This window comes from Triplophysa rosa, linkage group LG9 (assembly GCF_024868665.1).
Source record: "Triplophysa rosa linkage group LG9, Trosa_1v2, whole genome shotgun sequence".
Lineage (NCBI taxonomy): Eukaryota > Metazoa > Chordata > Actinopteri > Cypriniformes > Nemacheilidae > Triplophysa > Triplophysa rosa.
Window position 1 is genome coordinate 25,217,679 of NC_079898.1, and position 22,201 is coordinate 25,239,879.

The 22,201-nt window shown below is 40.2% G+C and overlaps 1 protein-coding gene across 4 annotated transcripts in view; it reads left to right on the plus strand.

The window, feature by feature from the left end:
- Positions 1-22,201, plus strand: part of LOC130559316 (signal-induced proliferation-associated 1-like protein 2) — a 90,537-nt gene that overhangs the window by 54,691 nt on the left and 13,645 nt on the right. Inside the window, exons 9-16 of one of the 4 annotated variants that reach the window (XM_057342313.1) lie at positions 2,910-3,184; positions 9,664-9,915; positions 12,236-12,388; positions 13,361-13,470; positions 13,613-13,695; positions 16,493-16,899; positions 19,054-19,203; positions 20,248-20,301. In XM_057342313.1, coding sequence (XP_057198296.1) covers positions 2,910-3,184; positions 9,664-9,915; positions 12,236-12,388; positions 13,361-13,470; positions 13,613-13,695; positions 16,493-16,899; positions 19,054-19,203; positions 20,248-20,301 — 1,484 coding nt within the window. The remainder of the gene's footprint in view (positions 1-2,909; positions 3,185-9,663; positions 9,916-12,235; positions 12,389-13,360; positions 13,471-13,612; positions 13,696-16,492; positions 16,900-19,053; positions 19,204-20,247; positions 20,302-22,201) is intronic. The other 3 variants (XM_057342314.1, XM_057342315.1, XM_057342316.1) reach the window with 3 other exon arrangements.

The following is a 22,201-nucleotide window of genomic DNA, read 5'->3' on the forward strand; positions in this document are numbered from 1 at the left end:
AATGTTGTGATGGTCATTCTTAAACGCCTGAGCAAAGTCGTCAAGTATTTCTGTAATGGCCTCTTAGAACTATCACGACTATGTTTCCCGAACAGCAGGCATCCACAAAAGCACCGCATTTATTGAGTTTTCTAATCGTCTGTTTGCGCAAGTATTATTATATTTGAAAACTATTATATTCAGTGGCTTCTCTTACTTTTCTTACTGATATTTAGTGCCAGTTTATTAGGAAGTGACGGTTGACTAGTTGGATGGAAACGGTGCTTATTCGCAAATATTTTATGCGGTATTCCAATTTTGCGCATAAGCTAAATTGGCAACTTTGGATGGAAACCCGGCTAGTGACAGGTTGTTGGAAATGCTGTTTTGTACTCATTTTATTCACAAGTTACCTGTCGTACGGTGCTGCTGCTTCCTGCCGGGAAAGAGAGACCTCGCGCTCACGGGGCAGCACTGGCGACATTTTCCCACTGAATGAAAGCTAAGGTTTATCCAAGAAGTCGCTAGATTTGTCGCTATGCGCTTCTTCTAAACAAAAGCCGCTGGAGGGCTCGTAAAAGTGATTAAATCAAAAGACAGACTTCCTAATTTAGAAACACTGTTTTGTGTGTGCACCTCCATGTGCGCGGGAGAGAGAAGCGCACGGCAGAATGAATATGGCGTAAACGCTGTTATGTGAAAATGTTTTCCCTTGCCTGGGCCCCAAGCGTGCATGGGCCCCTGGGCCCATTGGATAATCCGGCCCTGCGTGCATGTATTATGCATGTAAAATTGCACAAATGAAAGTGTGGGAACAAAAGATGCATTCTATGTAAAAGCGAATGCTCACCCAGACCTGCCTGAAACGCCTCGTGTAACCACACCCCCACAAATCTACGTCAGCTGGTGGTCTGACTTGACTAAGACCGCCCAAATGTATACGCAAGTAAGGTGGGCGTACCTGTCAGCACAATTGAAGAGGAACCTGATGTTCCAAATATGGTAAGAGGCGTTACATTTCCATCACACGCTTGCAGTATTCCAACTGGCCAATCATAGCACACCTCGCTTTTCAGAGCCGTGAGCTTTGTTAAAAATCTGTGCGTTTCAGAGAGGCGGGGCAAAGAGGAGAGACAAACATGCACGGTATGTGGAAAATACAGCGTTTTTGAACCTTAAATCCTGTATACACATTGCATTACATCTAAAACAAACCATAATATTCCTTTTAGCCGTGTCATATGACCCCTTTAATTTTAGTGTTAATGACTTTGTGTAAGCTAAAACCAGACGCTAGAGTCAGAGGAGGAATCTGGGCCAAACGGACAACACATCATGTAATTCAGCAGCTCATGGCGAGGTTGGGTCTGTTGTGCTACGCTGGGCTGCTCTGGTGTTGAGTTTCAGAGGTGATTTTAAAAGCCCGTGATGTAATGTGAACCAGTCCAGCAGACGGCCGGAACAGATTGGCCTCCTTAAAGCACTTTAACAGAGCGAATGACACTGCGAGAGTTCAGCTTCTCCATGAGGATTCACTCTGAACTCTTTCCATTCGCAGATCACTTGACGGATTGATTTGAGTTTGTCTTCACACTCGGAGTTATTGCGTTTGATGTGGGTTGTTCTTGTTTAATTGTAGATTCAGGCCAAGGATGACTACACTGAAGATGCTAAAATATAACACTTTAGATGACATTTGTGTCATTCTGTAGTTTTGATGAGTTTACGGTTATTCTTAAAGTGGGAAACTATAAAGAAAGAACGAGTAATCCTAAACTTGGTGTATAAATATATACCACGTAACATTTGTATATTTATGGTTTTGCATTTGTGAAAGAAATCAAATACTTGACTGAAACTGAGTATTTCGTTATAACGACACAAAATGACTTTGACCACTAGAATCAGATTGTCACTTGCTGAGCTCATTACAGTAAAGCTTTAAAGAAGGATCAGACTCTTATCTGAGGTCTGTACTCGCTGTCACTTATTTGACCCCCTTGATGCGTGTGCATGGTGATAAAATGCAGATTTTCTCATCGATTCTCCATTGTAGTTTTACCTGCTCTGGTTTTTCATCGTTTATTGATAAGAACAGATTTGATCTGAAGTTTGTGACGTTTTCTCAAATGAATGAGATTGTGTTTTGCTTATGTACCGTAGTGATATTTTATTAATGAATTAATTTATTTAATTTATTAATAAGCAAGCCATTGGTTTTTAGTCTCTGATATTCTGCTATATAGCTATATACAAAATGAATGAATGTTTTTTTCTGTCCAAAATTGTATTCTGCTTTTATCACAGCATGAAAAAATCATTTAGAGAGGTGTGTGTCACACAGAAGCTTTTATTGGACAGTAATTGCATAGACTAACTGTTCTGTCTTTTCCGGTGACTCATTTCCCCATGTGCTCTTGTCTTTATTTCCACGTAAAAGGCTCTTTAGATTAAGAGAAATCCGTTTGGATTTAAATGTCTCCTGGGGATGTGGTTTCATTGGGGTTCTTCTCTTCCTCTGTCACTAAAACCACAATTTTGCTCTAAATGTTTTAGTTGACATTTTTGGTATGTTATGCGCGTACACATATCTGCTTTGTCTCTTCCGGCATGTCTAAGAGTTGATATGAGCCTTCTTTCCCTTGTAAAGGAAAACCTTTTTCAAGAACCTCTTGTCATTGTTGAACACAGGACAGGAGAATGAGTCGACCTTTCACCTCTGTGTCTCATTTCACATTCCCACTAAAGATGCACTGAACCTTCACAACACCATCGAACCTCTTTTCATTGTCACAAAATGAAAAATGACGCCCTCGTGCATATTCGTAGCACACTGCGATCATTGTGAAATGTGTTGAAGTTCTGAAGACAACAAAGTCGCAGAATGATCTTTGCTCACGCTGTCTCTCTCTCTTTGTGTGTCATTGCAGATGGTGTCGCGGGGATGTGAGACCACAGAAATGACCCTGCGCCGGAACGGTCTGGGCCAGCTCGGATTCCACGTCAACTTTGAAGGAATCATAGCTGATGTGGAACCCTTCGGTTACGCCTGGAAGGCGGGGTTGCGTCAGGGCAGCCGACTGGTGGAGATCTGCAAAGTGGCGGTGGCGACTCTGACCCACGAGCAGATGATCGACCTCCTGAGAACTTCCGTCTCCGTCAAGGTCGTCATCATTCAACCGTACCAGGACGGAGCCCCCAGAAGGTATCGGCACTCTTCTTATTTCTCTTCTCATTTATGTGAATTCATGAACACATGCACACATTATTATCCACGGTTTACACCAGGAAGCTGTTTAGAGTAAATACGATGTGTCGGTAGTAACAGAATGATGTTGGAGCAGAGACATCACACCATGAGAGGAAACTAGCAGACGGTCGTTTGTGTTGTGATGTGGCTGAGAGAGATGGCCAGCTGGGCTCAGACGTGGATGCCCAGGCCTTTCGTCCTAACGCTAGCCCTGCACACAGGGTGCTCGATTATTGATGAAACACATCCCTGCGCTGTCAGATGAGTCATGCTACACCAGATTGTGCCTTAATGCTTCAGTTTACCTGTCTGATCAATTACAACAGGACACCATCACATACCATCAATCAGCTGGATTTAAGACGTCTATACAGCCGCAGAAAGAATTCTAGATGCATTGTGGCTATTCCAGTCCAGTGTCTGTTGAATTTGAACAAAATCAAACCTCAGGAGTGACACAAAGTCATCCAACGGCAATGTGAAAGACTGACCGCATGACAAGACACATTAAAACTGTGATAGAAATCCAGGTTATCATATAAAAAATTGCGGTTACACTTTATTTTACAGTGCCCATGTTACAGTGTATTTAAACATTTAAGTACTGAGTAATAATAATTAACTACATGTAGGGTTAGGATTAGGGTGTGGTTTAGGGGTAGTTAATTATGTAATTATGCATAATGTATAGTAAATACTATAGCAAATACATGTAACATGTGTAACAAGGGCACCGTAAAATAAAGTGTTACCAAAATTGCTTTATACAAATATACAAATATGACTGTTGTATTGTTTAAAAGTGAATATGAACTTGTTTTCTTTGCTGTATTTGAGGTGTGAAAAAATACAGAGCATCTTTTCTGTTGTTTTCAACTGTTTCTCCAGTTTTCATTTTCTGCAAATAAATGCAAATAGAAACAATATTTTTATTTGAAATTTGGAAGAAATATTGTTAGTACTTCACAGAATTTTACCTAAACGCATACCTATAAGTAGTAATTTTTTTAAATCACAAAAGCATATTTTAAAATGGTCTCTGAATCTGTGGCTATATGTTACAAAAGCAAAGTGTTTATAAAGATTATTAGTCTATGAATATATATATATATTTTTTTTAAAGGTGTCAATTGTAGTAAAACCTTTGTCATTATAAGCTTGTCACTTTTACTATGGTAAAACCGTGGTTAATTCTCGTATGGGTCCTGTACTGTAGATGTTTCCTCTTTTGTTTTTCTTACAGAATGAACGCATGATTTTCACATGTGATCCCATGGAGGTCACATGAAAATGTTGCACGTGTCAAATGTTTTCTTCTGTGATGGTTTGTACTTTTTGTATCACCCTAAAGAAATTAAAGTGGAAATGTCTTTTATCTTCTTTATTTTTGGCTTGAAAGTGGAAAGAGAAGTTTACCAGAAAAATAAATATGGTAATTATACATTATATGTGTAAAGAAACTCGTATATCATTTAATGTTTAAAGGAAAGGTTCAGTCAAAGGATTAACCTGGATTAGAAATACTGTTATCCACAGTATTAAACGCAGTATAAACATGTTGAGAACCAGACACGTTCTCATATACTGTACACCACAGTCCTCAAGTGTAAATGTGAGTCATGCAGTGCTACACATGCTCTCTGAAGGATGGCAAATCTTTACCCGTTGTTGACATCTTCAGCCTATAAATGAGTTTGCAGTGTAGACTCGTTTGAAATGTTTCTCTGTTTCCATCATTAGTTTGATGTATGCGTGGCATGTTTAAAGACTTCCAATAAAGATGATGGAAAAGGATCTTGGACTGTACGGGGTTACGGCCGTATCCTGCAGCGCTTGTGTAAATAAATAGATTTTCTGGGTTAGGCTAATATTAGACCCATATTTCACAAGACCAGACTGGATTCTGCACAACCTTAACAAAGCTTCTATAGGGTCTTAAAATAAAGAGAATTTAAAATGTCATTTTTTTATGGACGAGTGTAAATGTGTCGTTTTTTAAGAAGAGAAGTGGTATAATAATCCATATGGTGTATATGAAGATATATATATATATACTGTATATATAATGTTGGTTATTACTTCTCATTATTGCATTTTGTAAGGTCTGTAATATCTCATAGCACATGATTCTGTTTTCCATTAAGACGGCAATATTGTCAGAGGTGTGCGTTGTGCCGATCTTGGCATCCAGCAGTGGAAAATAGTGTTTAAAGACTTTCTTGGATAGAAAGACGTAATGTTAGAAATGACTGTCGTGGTTTGCTTTGCGGACTTTTGGGAATAGGTGTGTATTAAAACAGCACATTGAATCTACTGAATGTTGTTTGGTTTGTTTAGACACACATTCTGTAGATTATTCTGGATCGTGTGAATGTGTTTCTCCTGTGATTAAAAAGATGAAACCAACAGAAAGTCGTGTTAACCTGCTGAACATATATACTGACGTTAATGACTTGTAGGAAAGGTGCTTGAGGGAAACGCACATTTGCACGCCTTTAGAAATGCCATTAGCTTTTGTAACACTCCATTACACATCAGTATGTTTTTTAACATTTTTTTTTGCCACTCAAGATATGAACCCTATTAAGAGTCTAGTCAATGCAGAGAAAGTTTCAATCCAAGTGTTAACTAAAGACAAAGTTAAATCAAAATGGGCCTTCTGTTTTATCTGCTCCTTTCTCATTTTCCGTCTTCATTCTCTCTTTTATGATCCGGTCAATTCTGAGTGTAGAAAATTCCTCCCTTACATTTTTAAGCATCATTTTAAAAGTACACTTAGTTTCAAATGCAATGCCTTTTAGGATGGTAAAACATCTTTATTCTCTAGTTTAGACTCTTTTCTATAAGCACATTCTTCTACTGTATGCACAAACTGGAAAGGTTGCTTCACAACTGGTTCTCATTATATTGCGTTTGTGTAAGCACTTGTGTTGATTTGCTTTTTAAACATACGAGTCACCGACACTGTTAGAAGCATCTAAAGTTTCAAAGGTTTTACAAAGAGGCCCAACAGATTCAATGCATTTACATTACATGTGTGTTTTTGTGCGTGTCATTTCTGGTCATTTATCTTCACGTTTTCAGATCCAGCTGATTGACATGTTGTTGTAAGCATATAATGAAATTTTAAGAATCGTCATCATATGATATCCGTATATTACTCTGTATGACCTATCTTGCAAAATCCTCGTTTTGTGATTCTATTTGTGCTGTTTTAAATGAAAAGCTTAGGAAAAGAGCGCTTGTGAAAGTGCCAAGAAAGAACTGTAATGCGTTGGCAGTGTAGAAGTAGATAGATGGATAGATGGTGTTCTGTCGCTTCATCCCTCTTTAGATCAGATGTACAAACAGCCCTAATCCAAGTGTTCATTTAGTTAATAAGACCCTTGATAAGAAAACAGATCATGAGTCTTGAGGACATGTGAAAAAACTATTCCTTGAAAATTATATTTTAGAGTTAGTGATGAAAATGAGACTTATCTAGAAGGACCCCCAGAGAGCCCAAGCTGCTTAAAATTCCTCCATTAAATCATTTTCCTCCGTTCTTCCACCCAAAAAGCCTCGGTTGATGTGAGGGCTCTTCAGTGTCGGTCCTGTGGTCTCAGTCAGATGGAAGGACTCTTTCTCTGCCTGTTCTCGGGCTTGAAGAGATGCTCAAGTGGAGATTTCAGGCTCCTCTCCGCTGAGTGACGATATTTTCACCTGCACCTTCAACTCCCTCGTGTCCCTGCAAGCACAGCATCTGTTACCCCATCACATGCTTGTATGTGTGAGAGAATGGTTCATTTGTGGTTACTACGGTTTTACTATAAATATGGTTAAATTGTGGTTAGTATAGTGAGACAATGGTACAAAAATGATCATTTTTGTTTTATTCTGTGAAGTACTAACAATATTGCTCCCAAATTTCAAATAAAAATGTTGTTTCTATTTGCATTTATATGCAGAAAATGAAAACTGAAGAAACAGATGAAAAAAACAGAAAAGAGGCTCTGTATTTTTTCACACCTCAAATACTCAAAGAACACAAGTTCATATTCACTTTTAAGCAATACAACAGTCATATGTCTACAGTACATGTATTTAGGAAAAGTTCAAAAATTGTTTTTTTATATGATTTTTCTCACAGTTTTCATGTGTCTTGTGATGCGGTCAGTCTTTCACATTGCTGTTGGATGACTTTGTCACTTCTGAGGTTTGATTTTGTTAAAATAGACACTGGACTAGAATGGCCACAATATATCAAGAAATGCTGATTAAATGTAGGTCTCTAATGCTCTCCTTTTTTTCCGCGGCTGTATATCTACATGCTTTCCCCATAAAAAAACAAAAAATATGTTTTAAAAATGTTGTGCACTGGCATATTGGCGCTGCACTGCTCGTGGCAAGAGATTCTGGCAGAAATCATAGCGCAGCGTCTAGCATTTTCGCCTCTGGAGAACAGCGGGGTCAGTGGTATCCAGAGGGCAGTGAGGAGAAACGGATGAATGTGGCTCAATTTAAAACACATTGCAGTTCATGTAGGAGGAGATTATCTTCTCTGATGTTAGGGGCTTGTCTTTTGCATCTAATTGATACCAGTGGCCTGTGGGCTTGTTATGCAAATCGAAGAAGATAAAGCGAGAATGTGACCCCCCCATGTTTTGAAAATACAACCGCTCCAGAGTTGTAGATTTTTGGGGATTTCTTAAGCAGGGTGCAATGTTGGTCCCCCGGGCTCTTCTGTTTCAAATCTCACCTCACCCTCCTTCCCCTTTGTGTGGATCTTCTCTTCTTCAGCACTCTAGATTTGTGTTTTTGTACATGTTTATATTCTTATATTTCTGTCTGTCTGTCTATCTACGGGTGTCTATCTATCTATAGGTGTCTGTCTATCTATGGAGTGTCTGTCTATCTATAGGTGTCTGTCTATCTATAGGTGCCTGTCTATCTTTAGGTTTCTGTCTCTATCTGTCTATCTATAGGTGTCTGTCTATCTACAGGTGTCTGTCTATCTATAGGTGTCTGTCTATCTATAGGTGTCTGTCTATCTACAGGTGTCTGTCTATCTATAGGTATCTGTCTATATTTAGGTGTCTGTCTATCTATAGGTGTCTGTCTATCTATAGGTGTCTGTCTATCTACAGGTGTCTGTCTATCTATAGGTATCTGTCTATATTTAGGTGTCTGTCTATCTATTGGTGTCTGTCTATCTACAGGTGTCTGTCTATCTACAGCTGTCTTTCTATCGTTAGGTGTCTGTCTATCTATGTGTATCTGTCTATCTACAGGTGTCTGTCTATATACAGGTGTCTGTCTATCTTAAGGGGTCTGTCTATCTATAGGGGTCTGTCTATTACTTGTCTGTCTATATTTAGGTGTCTGTCTATCTTTAGGTGTCTGTCTATCTATCTATCTTAAGGGGTCTGTCTATCTATAGGTGTCTGTCTATCTATAGGGCTGTCTATCTTAGGTCTGTCTCTATCTGTCTATCTATAGGTGTCTGTCTATCTTAAGGTGTCTGTCTATCTATAGGTGTTCTGTCTGTCTGTCTGTCTATCTATCTATCTATCTATCTATCTATCTATCTATCTATCTATCTATCTATCTATCTATCTATCTATCTATCTATCTATCTATCTATCTATCTATCTATCTATCTATCTATCTATCTATCTATCTTAAGGGGTCTGTCTATCTATAGGGGTCTGTCTATCTACAGGTGTCTGTCTGTCTATAGGTGTCTGTCTATATACAGGTGTCTGTCTATCTATAGGTGTCTGTCTATCTACAGGTGTCTGTCTATCTATAGGTGTCTGTCTATCTACAGGTGTCTGTCTATCTATAGGTGTCTGTCTATCTATGGGGTGTCTGTCTATCTATAGGTGTCTGTCTATCTATGGGGTGTCTGTCTATCTATAGGTGTCTGTCTATCTATAGGTATCTGTCTATATTTAGGTGTCTGTCTATCTATTGGTGTCTGTCTATCTACAGGTGTCTGTCTATCTACAGCTGTCTTTCTATCGTTAGGTGTCTGTCTATCTATGTGTATCTGTCTATCTACAGGTGTCTGTCTATATACAGGTGTCTGTCTATCTTAAGGGGTCTGTCTATCTATAGGGGTCTGTCTATTACTTGTCTGTCTATATTTAGGTGTCTGTCTATCTTTAGGTGTCTGTCTATCTATCTATCTTAAGGGGTCTGTCTATCTATAGGTGTCTGTCTATCTACAGGTGTCTGTCTATCTTAAGGTGTCTGTCTATCTTAAGGTGTCTGTCTATCTAGAGTTGTCTGTCTATCTGTCTGTCTGTCTATCTATCGAAAAATATGTCAGTCAAATCTGTCAGGAATCAAGAAGATGGTGAAAATGATCTCTGGCCTATTGGAGACACTTAAATATATTTGAATAAAGATTATAAACAGAAACATTTTGACTATACCCTTCTGTCTCTCAGGGGCTGCTCAGAACTCTACAGAATCCCCATGGTCGAGTATAAACTGGACAGTGAAGGAACTCCCTGCGAATACAAGACTCCTTTCAAAAGAAACACCACCTGGCACCGGGTGCCCACCAGCAGCCAGCCCCTGCCCCGTGGATCCCCCACCCAGGGTCACGACCGCATGCTGTGCCAACAACTCCTCCAGCACGCTCAGACCGCTATCCCACGCAGCACCTCATTCGACAGAAAGCTGCCGGACGGACCCAGGTATTGCTCACCATTCACCTCAGCTATTAGATTTATGAGATAATATGTTTCTTGAGGGTTGCTCAATGGCTCAGAAACTGCAGTCAGATCTCAGGGTGTTTTTTTTCAGTTCTTGCAGTTGTTGGAGATTTCAAGAATCTGTCTTAATATGTAGGGTATTGTTCCATATCTAACCGGTCAGATTATGTGGTTGAAAAGCGTTTCCGTCATATTTTATAGGAAGTTACTAGTCGTGTTGGGATTCGGTTTCAAGAATATGTTTGTTTGATGGCTAACAGGGTGTTTTTTTATTTGATTTGTAACATCAAGGGTAACAAGCTTGTGTGCTTCAGGAACACGTTTCACATGGCAAACAGACAACTGTCATTCATCCGTTTCACGGCGGCATCTTTTCATCCCAAACTCTTCACATCTTTTATGTATCTTTCCAAAGGCATTTTCTCTGACGTGTCACATGAGTGCACCCCTCCTGCGAGGCGCCGGCTATGAATGAACCAGATACTGTACTTTCAGATTCTCTGAGCCCTACACACAAAAGTAGGACAGAACTCCGGGTGTTAAACTGCATTAAAAATCCAGGTTGATGGAGAAAGTGTGACAGCCACTGATAAACCTTTTATTGTGTGTATTCTGACAATTACATATCAGCGTTCTCTCATGTTATCTGACTTTACATTTGGGTGGGTGCATGAGGGTGTTGGACAGCAAGACTGAGTTTACATTTATGCATTTGGCAGACGTTTTGAAAGCGACTTACAGTGCATTTAGTCTATACATGTCTTTTTTATCAATGTGTGTTCCCTGGGATCCAACCCACCACCTTGCGTTGTTAGCGCACAGGAACACAGTTTAACTCGTTATACAAAATGATTTAGCTTCAGCTTGACGCCGTATCGACGTCTACATACACAGCAAGTGACAGACGTCATGATTTCTCACAGTCTGGTTTCATTCATGTTGAATGAATTCCATACCGAGTCCAGACTGACTGACTTTGTTGTTTTGTTCATTCTTTTTTTTTACACCACATAAAATTGCAAACCTCTTCTTTCCCCATAATATGTCACATGGCGTCGTTATGAGACAGTGTTATGTTGTTTATTCGCTTCGGGTATTGTGTTTGCTGTATATTTACAGACTCATCATGAACTCCTGCACCTGCTCTTGTGTTTGGTATGCAGGAGAGGTTTCTTGCAGTTATGGTTTATTATAATGTGGTCATTTGTTCTAATTTAGAAGCCCCTCGTGGCGCTGATGACCTTTCCTGCCTCTTCTGTGAGACCCCATGTGGAGAAAACTGAGGACTCTCTCTCTCTCTCTCTCTCTCTCTGTCTGTTTTCAGTCTCTTTGTCTCTCTCTCTCTTATTAGTGGTGTTTGATTGATTGGGGCTCACCCGAAGCTCCTTAGCAACTGCATAGCAACACTCTAAAATCTACTCCAAACATCTTAGAAACCACATAGCATCATAGGACCAGAGACACATTGAAAGCAGTGCCTGTTGTGTCTTGGATTGAAATGCAATTTACACTGTCATATTTTAAAAGGTTTATATACTTTTTATAAGAACAGAAGTTAAATCGTCTGATCAAGTTTTATTTATTGTACATCCTACAGTCTTTAGAAAAAACAGTTGTTTATACACTTTTTGATAACATTTCAAACTCTGGTTTTAAAGTAAATACAAAGATATAGACAGACACTTCCATCGGCCGGGTGCAAAGGCATTAAAAACTCATAATTCCTATGTAATGCTTAGGGTTTTTTTTGGCCGGCACTTTTGCGAGGTGTTTGATGATTGGATTACTGATGGTTTGGTCGAAAGATTCCATGCAGGCTGCCATTACATGTCGACTGCGGCTGTGAGCGTCTAGGACAGTGACCTCTGACCCCTTTATACACATCATTTTTCTCACTCTGAATCTTATTTTGCCCATCTGGTCAATAATAGAAGTTTAGGTTTATACAGGTGCATGACTGAAATAAGGAGGAAAGGCTATTCAGAGAGGATAAATCAAGGGTTCTTGGAAGCAACTTGATTTTCTCAGAAGTCATAATCGTCTACCTTTACATTTACGCATTTGGCAGATGCTTTTATCCAAAGCGACTTACATTGCATTGTATTATACACTTGTTTCGGACTTATTTGCAATCCCCTGGGATCGAACCCAGGACCTTGGCATTGCTAGCGCCATGCTCTGACCACTGAGCCACAGGAAAGTCTAATGGATGTACTATCTGAGAACTGTAATGGAGCTCCACATGTGAACAGCTAGCATAAGAATCCATGTGTATTCTCTCTGTTTCTCACGCTCACTACAGGAGCGTACAGGACATAGAGAACCCTCAGATTGCATCCTGCAGTAAAGGAGACGCGTCTCAACACTACCGCAGCTCACCCAGTAACCAATCATCATCCAGTGACCCGGGACCCTGCGGAAGTGCCACCTGGAACCAGCAGCCGGCATACGACGGGTAACGCACACACACACACACACACACACACACACACGCAAACATTCTGTTCATATAAAATTATTTTGTGGTATTAAATAATTACATTAACATTCATGCATTTGACAGATTCCTTTATTCAGTGCGACTTACAGTATTCAAGATATATGTTTGCATTTTAATACTTACATTGAAATTTTTTCTAGTATTATTTTCTTTTCTTTTTTTCAATAAATATATTTAGAATTTTTACTGTTATTTTCACTTCAATAATTCTATTCAGATTTTGGGGTATTTACATTTTTTCAATAATTATAGATAGATATATTTTTTGGTCATTATTTCAGTGTAATTATGCATAACCTAGTAAGTTAAAATACTTTTTTTTGTATTTATTTAGTTTAAAATGAATTTGATTTATTAGTATTTAAGTTAAGTAAGGAAAGTATTTTAGCAATAATATTTATAAAAACATATACGCATATATTTAATGACTACATTTATATATGTATATATGGACATATAAAGTACTTTATCAGAACCATTTACATGCTTAAAATGAACCTTGAAGATGTCACTCAACAGCCCGCAGTTATCTTCATCCTACCACACACTTAAACATTTGCATTATCAGTCAGACATTGTAAAAAACCTGACGATCTTCTTTATCAAAGCTCTCCTCTAAACATCTGCAGACATGATCCGGTACGGCGGCACCCTTGACATGAGTGTTCCCATGTGCCTGAGGAAGTGAACATATCTGTGTAATAGCTTCAGCTCTTGCATACTCACAAATAAAGATAAAATACTCCCCTTCTTTTTACTCTCCAAGCACCCTTAATATGAGCATAGACATAAACTGTTGATATTAGTCATGTGTCACGACAGCCAATACATCAAACATACAACAGAGACAGAGTTTATGTCAATGCATTAAAATGAAAAGTCCCCCAAAACCCTTTGGGATGCTGAACCGGCGTGTTCCTCTCACAGGTGTCATTCACCCATCCTCCACGACCGCTCCGCTGAAGCCCAGGGCGTGCTGGGAGATGGTGAGATGCTGAGGGAAAAGGAGCCCACTCTGGAGAGAACACGGTCTGCAGGTGAGCTTCACGAACAGCCGTTCAATAGCGATCAAATAGCTTTGTAGTTCAGCTAGACCGGATTGCGCCAGCTAGAAAACCCCTTCAACCAACTATCATCTGAAATCAGGTTTAGCTGGATTCATCTTGTTTTCCTCAACAGAGGCCAAATGGCACGTCCCGTCCACAAAGATCCTCAACTCCTTGAAGGAAAGGGGCAAGGATTCGCCTAACAAGTTGTCACGGGTAAGACCTCACACCCTCACATCATACGGAGAGGCAGTGTATGAGGATGTGGGTTCAGGTTCAAGGGGAGATTTTTTCTACTTTTACACAAATGTAATATAAATCTTAGGGGTCCACAGAATGTGTCTGTGAAGTTTCAGCTCAAAACACACCACAGATCTTTTATTATACAATGCTCTAAATGCCCAGTTTAGCATGTGGGGAGAAACGCGCTGTTTTGGTGTGTGTCTCTTTAAGTGCAAATGAGCTGCTAGTCTCCGCCCCCTTTTCAGCAGAAAACTCAGCCAGGGCTGTGAGCCTGTGCTTCCAACGACAAAACAAGAAAGAAGGGTCACATAAAGCGATAGAGAAACACTGCAGCTGGGTCTGAATTCGCTCACTCATTCACTATTCCCTATAGAGCGAATGCTATATAGTCCACTTTATGGGGAAGGAATGAATGAAAATGAACAATTTCGGACACTGACGTAATATATCCTGCGTCTGATAGTACTGTCGCGGACATTCGTCATAACGCTTATATTACACCTGTGTGGCTTTATGGATTGTTTCGTAAAATGGTAAACGTTAATTTTCACATTATTTGTCACGTTTATTGTATGAGTGTATAATAAAGAGAACGAAACAAATGTTTGCCACGTTTATTTACCATTACATTTATTACGTTTAGTAAAATTACTTAATATATTCAAAATAAAACACTACTGTATATAACATTAATTGAAAACAAAAATGGCGGCTGCGCCATGGATGGACACGTTCAGATAAACGGGCGGTAAAATTATAATAATAACCCCTACCTACGTCAGAAGGGGAGCGAAATCTGATTGGCTCGTCTTCTCACAGGCTTGCAGAGATAGGCTCACATAAACAAAGTTACTGGGTTATCATTTTTCACGTTTTCTGAGTTGGTAGATGCACCAGTGACACGATTATAGCACTTTTATTATAGCAATTTTCATGAAATGACCCCTTAAAGTGCGACAGGAAGAGAGAGAAAGAGGGATGTTTTGGTTTGAAATGATGTGGTTTATTTATAATTCGATCGGTGACTTGGCCAGCCAGCAGAAGATATTTGTTTGTATATAATTGTATGTTTATAAATGCCGGACTGATTTATAATAGTGGGAAACTCCCACACGGAAAATACTGAAAATACGGAAAAACACGGGGGAATGTCTGAATGTCTTCACAACGTCAGAATGCTTTCCCTGATTAATGCGGTATTTTTTACTTTCCCGGCTTAATTTGAAAAGACAGCTATAGCCTGTCCTTCCTCAGACGGTTCTATAGCATGAGTTTGTTTGTCCTCCATCTGTTTGGCCAAACAATGGAGGACAGTTCTGAAACCCTTTCAGAAACAGTGATGCAAAAATAATGTTTCCTAAATATACTTATACATGTCTGGAGCGTTTTGGAAAGTTTCAGAAAGTCATCTTTAGGGTGTTGACTGTGTACGTTAAAAAAACCTCGACATGACAGACGCAGACAGAGCCGTGGCCAGGCCGCTGGCAATGCTGTCAGTGTGCGTGTACGTCAGACTGATGAATGAATGGAGATAAGGTCAGGCTGCCCTTGGTGCTGTTATTCTGCGATGTTCTCAGCGACGTGCTCATGTTGGTCTGTCCGTCTCTCTCACCTTGAATGTTAAATTTGCCCGATATCATGCTCGCCCTGTTCCCAAGATGCACCCGACCACCGCCGCCCCGGTTCAGACTGAATTACAGCTGATTTATGCTGAGCAGCGGGAGTCCAGAGAGACGACAGGCTCCTGCAGTGAAGCTGTAGTGATAAAGCCCTGTTCCTAAACTACATAGACAGCTGACTTCTAAAACAGCATCCTGAACAGACCCTCAAAGCAGCATGTGCGTAGCAAGCTGTAAAACTGATCGTGCACACAAGTATACGTCAGTCAAAAAGATGCGATTTTATCTGTTCGTTGATTCTCGATTGTTTTTGTTTAAAACGCTATATTCTTTACTCCACAACATGCATACAGCATTTTTACAACATATCTTTATTAGAGAAATAGTTCACAGAAAAATACACCCGTCATCGTTTATTCAAAGCCTATATGTGACTCTTTCTTCTGTGAAACACAAAAGAAGAGATTTTGAGAAATGTCTCTGTGGTTTTGTGTTTATATAATGGAAGTCAATAGGGGCCCATGTTGTTTGGATCCCAAGGTTCATCAAAACATCTTCATATGACATGAGGGTGAATAAATGATAAAGGAATTTTTCTTTTTTAGGTTAACTATCCCTTTAATATATTTGAGGAAAAACTGAGGTCTTCGTCCTCCTGTATTCAAATAACCCATCTTTGGACATCACTTGTTTTGGGCCACTGTATTATATATACTGTAAATGCCAATTACTACCTTTATCTAGATATAAATGTTTTTATAGTCTGTTGCGGTGGGTAATTCTGTAGGTTATGTCCGCTGGGGGATGTACACGTCTCGTTCCCATCAGCCTCTGCTTTCTTAATTTATTACGCCTTGTTGTCTGCACACTAGTTAATGAATACAGAAGACATTTGCATATATTAGCAGTCACCGAATTATTCATTAGCTCAGAGTAATTAGTTCTTCTGCTCTCGCAGTGCGCATTAAAACTGATGTGATGTCACGTGATGAAGTATGACAGGCAGCCGATAAGAGACAAATGTACCGGCAGACACACCGTGTCAATAATGTGCGTTCTTTTGTATCCATTTGTTGAAATGCAAGCGTATTTGGTTTTGCATAATGTTAAAGCCAAAGTGTTTTTTTGATTCGATTGTTGTTTTCCTCCAGCAGGGCGGCGATAAAAACTCCAGTCACTCCAGCAGTAACACACTGTCCAGTAACGCCTCCAGCAGTAACAGCGACGAGAAGCACTTCGGCTCCGGGGACCTGATGGACCCGGAGATGTTGGGTCTCACCTACATTAAAGGAGCCTCGACGGACAGCGGCATCGATACCGCCCCCTGCAGCATGACCCCCGGGGTGGCCAGCGCGTCCGTGGCCCGCGTCATGCTCCAGGCCCGTGGGGTGTCCGATCTGGGTCACCCGTGGACTCCAGAACTGACGGAGGAAGGCTCTGTAGAGGAGGAACACAACACGCTGTACCTGCCTCAGGGATACGCCGCGGCGCTGGCGGCCGGACACGCGCCTGTGGACAGGAGCATGGGAGACCTGAGCGAGAGCTCATCTCATTCCAGGTGAGTGACGATTTGTGGCTAGAAAAGAGATTTCTGGCTGTTTGTTTGGTCCAAACACAGGGCTCTAAAACGGTTTGTTTTTGCCGACTATTGATTCACCTGTCAGATAACATTCCACTCAGACCGGGTGGAATGTTAACAGGAAAGAATGTGCACTTGGCCTGCGTTAGTTATTGTTTATAAATATGCACATATTCTTCCAATTACAGACAAACAAACACACATCCAGCTGTCTAAATACTTTGTCTGCCTGGATGTTTCGCATATGCAGCTGCGTGGAAAGATGGCCGCGGTTTTTGCGTACCGCCTTTGGACACATTGCCCACAATGAGGATTTTGTAGATGACGGAAAAGCATCTACTGAGCTCATTTGGCATATTCCAGTCTTGGATGCACAGGAAGGTCATGCAATTCCTTACAACAGTACAGGACAACGTTTTTCTTTTTTGAAGTGGAAAAATGAATCCTGTGTGCACCAATCACATGTTGACGTGGCTTATTTTCCATCCACACAGTGAACGATAATGTTGCTTACTTAGAAAAATCGTAAGCAAAACAATATGTCAAAAGACCTCAGAATATTACCTGCACTTTTTCGTTCATTATGGTCGGTTTCAGGAACTGCAGATGCTTGCGTCAACACTTGACAGAACATTGTTCTGGGAAATTGAGGGACGTCTTTATAGTGATCGCTGGATGCACTCCTTTTATTGGCTGATATGGATTTTAGTAAACAACTATTGGCCAATATGATATTTAATTACTGCATTTGCTGTTCTATATTCACTGTAAACCATAGGTCGTTGCTGTTTTTTTTTTTTTTTCAGGAAGATGTGTGAAAAACTATATTTTATATGTTATAACTATACAGCCGTGGAAAACGATTAAGAGACCATTTCAACATAATTTTTTTAGTTTTTCTGAATTTACTTTCGATAGGTATGTTTTTAGGTCAAATGATCATTTTTGTTCTGTTCTGTGAACTACTAACAATATTTCTCCCCAAATTTCAAGTAAAAATATTGCTTCTATTTGCATTTATTTGAAGAAAATGAAAACTGGAGAAACAGGTGAAAATAACAGATGCTCTCTATTTTTTCAGACCTCAAATACGGCAAAGAAAACAAGTTCATTTTCACTTTAAAGTAGGGATGCACCGATATGTACATTTTGGCCGATAACCGATACTTCTTGAACATTGGAAGCAGATAACCGATAAATGGCCGATATACTTAAATATTAATATAACATTTTCTGAGATTGAAAATTATTTTCCCCCCTGAAAATCGTGTGCCACACTAATTAAAGATTAGTGTAAGTGAATGATCAGTACTGGACTGGATTTTAACTGTGAGCATCGCTACTTTGAAGCAATACAACAGTAATATTTCTACATTTCAAAAGTTTAAAAAGTATTTTTTATCTGATAAACTGGATTTTTATCAGAGTTTTCATGTGTCTTGTCGTGCCGTCAGTCTTTCACATTGCTGTTGGATGACTTTGTCTCTCCTGAGGTTTGATTTGGTTGAACTTCAACAGACACTGGACTGAAGCGACCACAATACATCTATAAATGATGAATAAATGAACATTTGGAATGGTCTCTTCATTTATTTCGCGGCTGTATTTTCAGAACTCATTTGGTTTGGCTGTTTCATTTTTGAACCCAGAGAAAAACCCTGGATTATTCAATAGAAATGATTCAACTCAGTACCTTCACACTGCGTATTAATAAACCAATGGGCTGATATATCTGGCTATGCAGAATATATGCATCTCTATATTCAATTTGAACTTTTTTATTTTGGGGGGTTTGTACGCTCGCTTGAATCTTACACATAAGGACAGAAAAGACGAGTTCATTTTGAGAAAAACAGGAGAGACTGACAGCCATCATCTTGTGGAAAGGTCAGGGTCCTGCTCCGGCCACGCTGTGGCGCTGTCTCTTCTCATGGGTGTGTTTTGGAATTGGTGTTCGATTGCGAATGCCCAACAGAATGCTGTCAGTATACCCACAGCTCTATTGAAACCCTGTTAATCAAATCTCCTCTCGGATTGGGAAACACTCTGCTGATGGTCAGCAGCTGTACTGTCATGTTGCTGTGATGATTCGGTCTCATTTTATCTCATGTGTGCTGGTTCACATCACCGCAGCAGTCCGCTGCCCCACTGCTCCAAGGTCACATGGTCTCCAGAGTGTTCCAGAGCCCACAGTAGCCAGGAGCCGAGGCCCAGCACCGAGACACGCAAGCGGGCCGACGACAGATCCGTCGCTGACGAGCCCCCAAATCTGTCCGAGCGTGGGTGAGTGTGTGTGGAAGATGCCGGCAGGGTCCATTCAAAAGTTAATGATGGTCACTGAAAGCAATCTCGCACTATACGAGCAAGACGTAATTTGTTATGTAATTTAATTTACTTTCGGGCATGTTCTCAGACCTCAACGTCTCCAGAGCATGTAAACGTTGAAATAAAACCACAGGCTGTTTTAATTTCTTAATGCGAGCCGTTAGGATGGGCTCTTGCCCTTCAAGCTTGCGCCAGCACGACTCAGTAAGTTGAAAAGAGTCTTCTCTCTCTATTCTGAGCGGGATTTAGCCACAGGCCGAGGTCTCTCACCTCTTTTTATCCAATTAGTCTTTCCTCCGGCACGGTCATCCAGCATTCCCAAGGACAAAAACTCGATCCGGCGGGAGACCGGCGAACCATGGATTTGTTGAAAACGTGCGGTTAGGTTGTAAATCTCGCAAATGTAATACGCTTGGCATGTGTCTCTTCTCGTTATTGATGTGTAGAGCGATGTTTAGTCCCCGTGGCCTGGCCTGTTTTGCGTGGGAATTGTGTGGTACAAAAAATCTGGTGGGGGGGCGGAACACGTCACTACTTTTAGCGAAAGATTTGTGTTTGCTTTTCTTTAACGGCTTAGTTTCGTGGATTATGCATCGCTGTACTTTCAAAGATATTCCTCAACACAACGTAGGCTTATCTTGACATCGCCCTGCGACGCTGCTGTTCTTCCGGAGACTCAGATGGCGTTCACACGAGTTAACCGTGACTGACAGGTGACATCAAACGGCCGGGTAGCGTTTATGGTGAACATGGTTTCAGCAGCATGTGTTTGTGAACTAAAGTAAACCTCGTACCCCTTAAACACTGATTGATGATGTGACACGGGTGTTTTTCCTCAGCTGTTATGAAAGAAGCCTTGTAATGAAGTTAGCGTCTCCATTCTGCGTTTATTCCACTTCAAGGCTTTATTTCATGTTATGTAACGCTGCCTCCAGCCAATGAAGCTTTCCGTGCCTTGCTAACTGTCTTCTCTGTTTCTTCTGCTTTGGCTTCTTCTGTCAGTGGGGCTGAAGGCTTGTTGTCCTTTCTTCTCACAGCTTTAGCCGAGCGCTCCAGGTATCTACAGTACATGTGACTTTAACCTTTAACCTATGACCTCTCTGTCCCTCTCACTCCAGTTCAGTTGTCCTCGCTGTTCCTCACCGACTCTCCACCCTCACACCGGCAGCTTTTGATAAACACACACACACCAGCGGAGGTCAGCGGGTCAGTAGCGTGTCGACGCCGCGGCTCTAGCGGCAGACAGCTGTGAAGACACTGCTCAACGCATGCAACCGCCTCTTTATTACTGCCCTTTTAAGCCGTGAAAGAATTATGCGTATTTTACCTTGCCGACTGTCACATTTATGAATTCACTCACTCGCACACGTGCAGAGTGATTTGTAGTAAGTTCGTTTCTTTTAGGCTTAAAAAGAAAACGCCACTTTTGGGGTTGTAGTCTCATGCTGTATCAGGCCCGTACACAAGAATGTTAATGACAGACAGTTTTTTTGGACGCAAACGCCTGAACCGAATTTATGTTTGGTTGTAATATTTAACAACAAATTACTTTATAATTCATTTATATTCATATTTTAGTGTATATTAAATTATATTAAAACTACTCGGCGGTTATTGATTCTTTGCAGAGGTCTACCGGTAGTCACGTTTTTGGCCACAACGTTTATTTACGTGTCTACAAGGATAAGTATTTGCATCCACACCACCAGACCTTTTATCTTTAGCCGAGTAAATCGTAGATGATATCACCTGTGACACCCTGTTGTAGTTTTATCCGTTTTAATTCTTATTTATTTCATTCGTAATATTCTTATTTAATATATTCTTCTGCCTTTTTTAATGCACCTTTTTTGGACAAAAATGTATGTGAGAGTCATCGATATTCGTGTTCCGGAAAAGAAACTGTGGATTCTTATATTTTGATTACTTTAAGTTCACTTGAATATAAACTATACAGTAAATATTAACTGTAAACAAATATAAAGTGCAGTAGTGGCCAAAAGTTGATGTTGATGACAACTGATGTTTTCACTCTTTATTCAAATATATTATTAAAGATGCATTAAAAATGTGGTGTGCATGATGCATGCTGTTATTAAAATAACACAAAACGAATGCACAAAGTTTGAAACGAAGCCCAGGAGAATGACTACAAAACACTCAACAAATATTAATAACAGTTCATAATTATTAACAGTGATAACGATCATATTAATAATGTGAAATATAAAACATTAATAAAAAGGAATAACCTAGATACATATTATGTTAATGCTATTATTATATTAATATGATCAAAATCTGTAGTCAATGTTTATTTCCTATGAGCTTTTTTTGTATATTCGGATAAAACCCATATTACTTGATATGCTGTAATTTGCCTTTTTTCCAAATAATTTTGTCCGGTAAAATATATGCCTCATATTTTGATGGTTTAATGGAACCTGGGGCAGCATTAAAAGCAAATACTGTGCAAATATGCCACCCTGCCCGGACATCACTTTTTTGCCCAGAATAATAAAAGATGGATTACACACACATGGATTAAAAGGCACGAAAGGTTGATTTCATGCAGTCATTTGGATTCTGGAATGTTCATTTGTGGTTCAGGTTGAGCTGTTAGCAGGTGCGTGTGTGTATTTGTGTGCGCCGCTATGTGACAGCAATCTGTAACACCCTGCTCGAGTCTCCCACACCGAGCACAACCAATCACAGCCAGAGAATCATCAAGGTCACGGCCCCCGGATCTCTCGACATATCCATCTACCTCCCTCTCCGCTGCTCCCTCATCCTCCTGTTTGTCCCGTAGACGGCTGTGTTATAAACACACTAAAACGACACTGTTATTCATCTTTCTGAGATACCTCACCTGCTGCGTCTCTTCTCATAGATTCTTCATGTTAAACTGCTTTGGTGCTTTTGGCACTTTGGCTTTCCTTAAACGGTTAGACTCGCT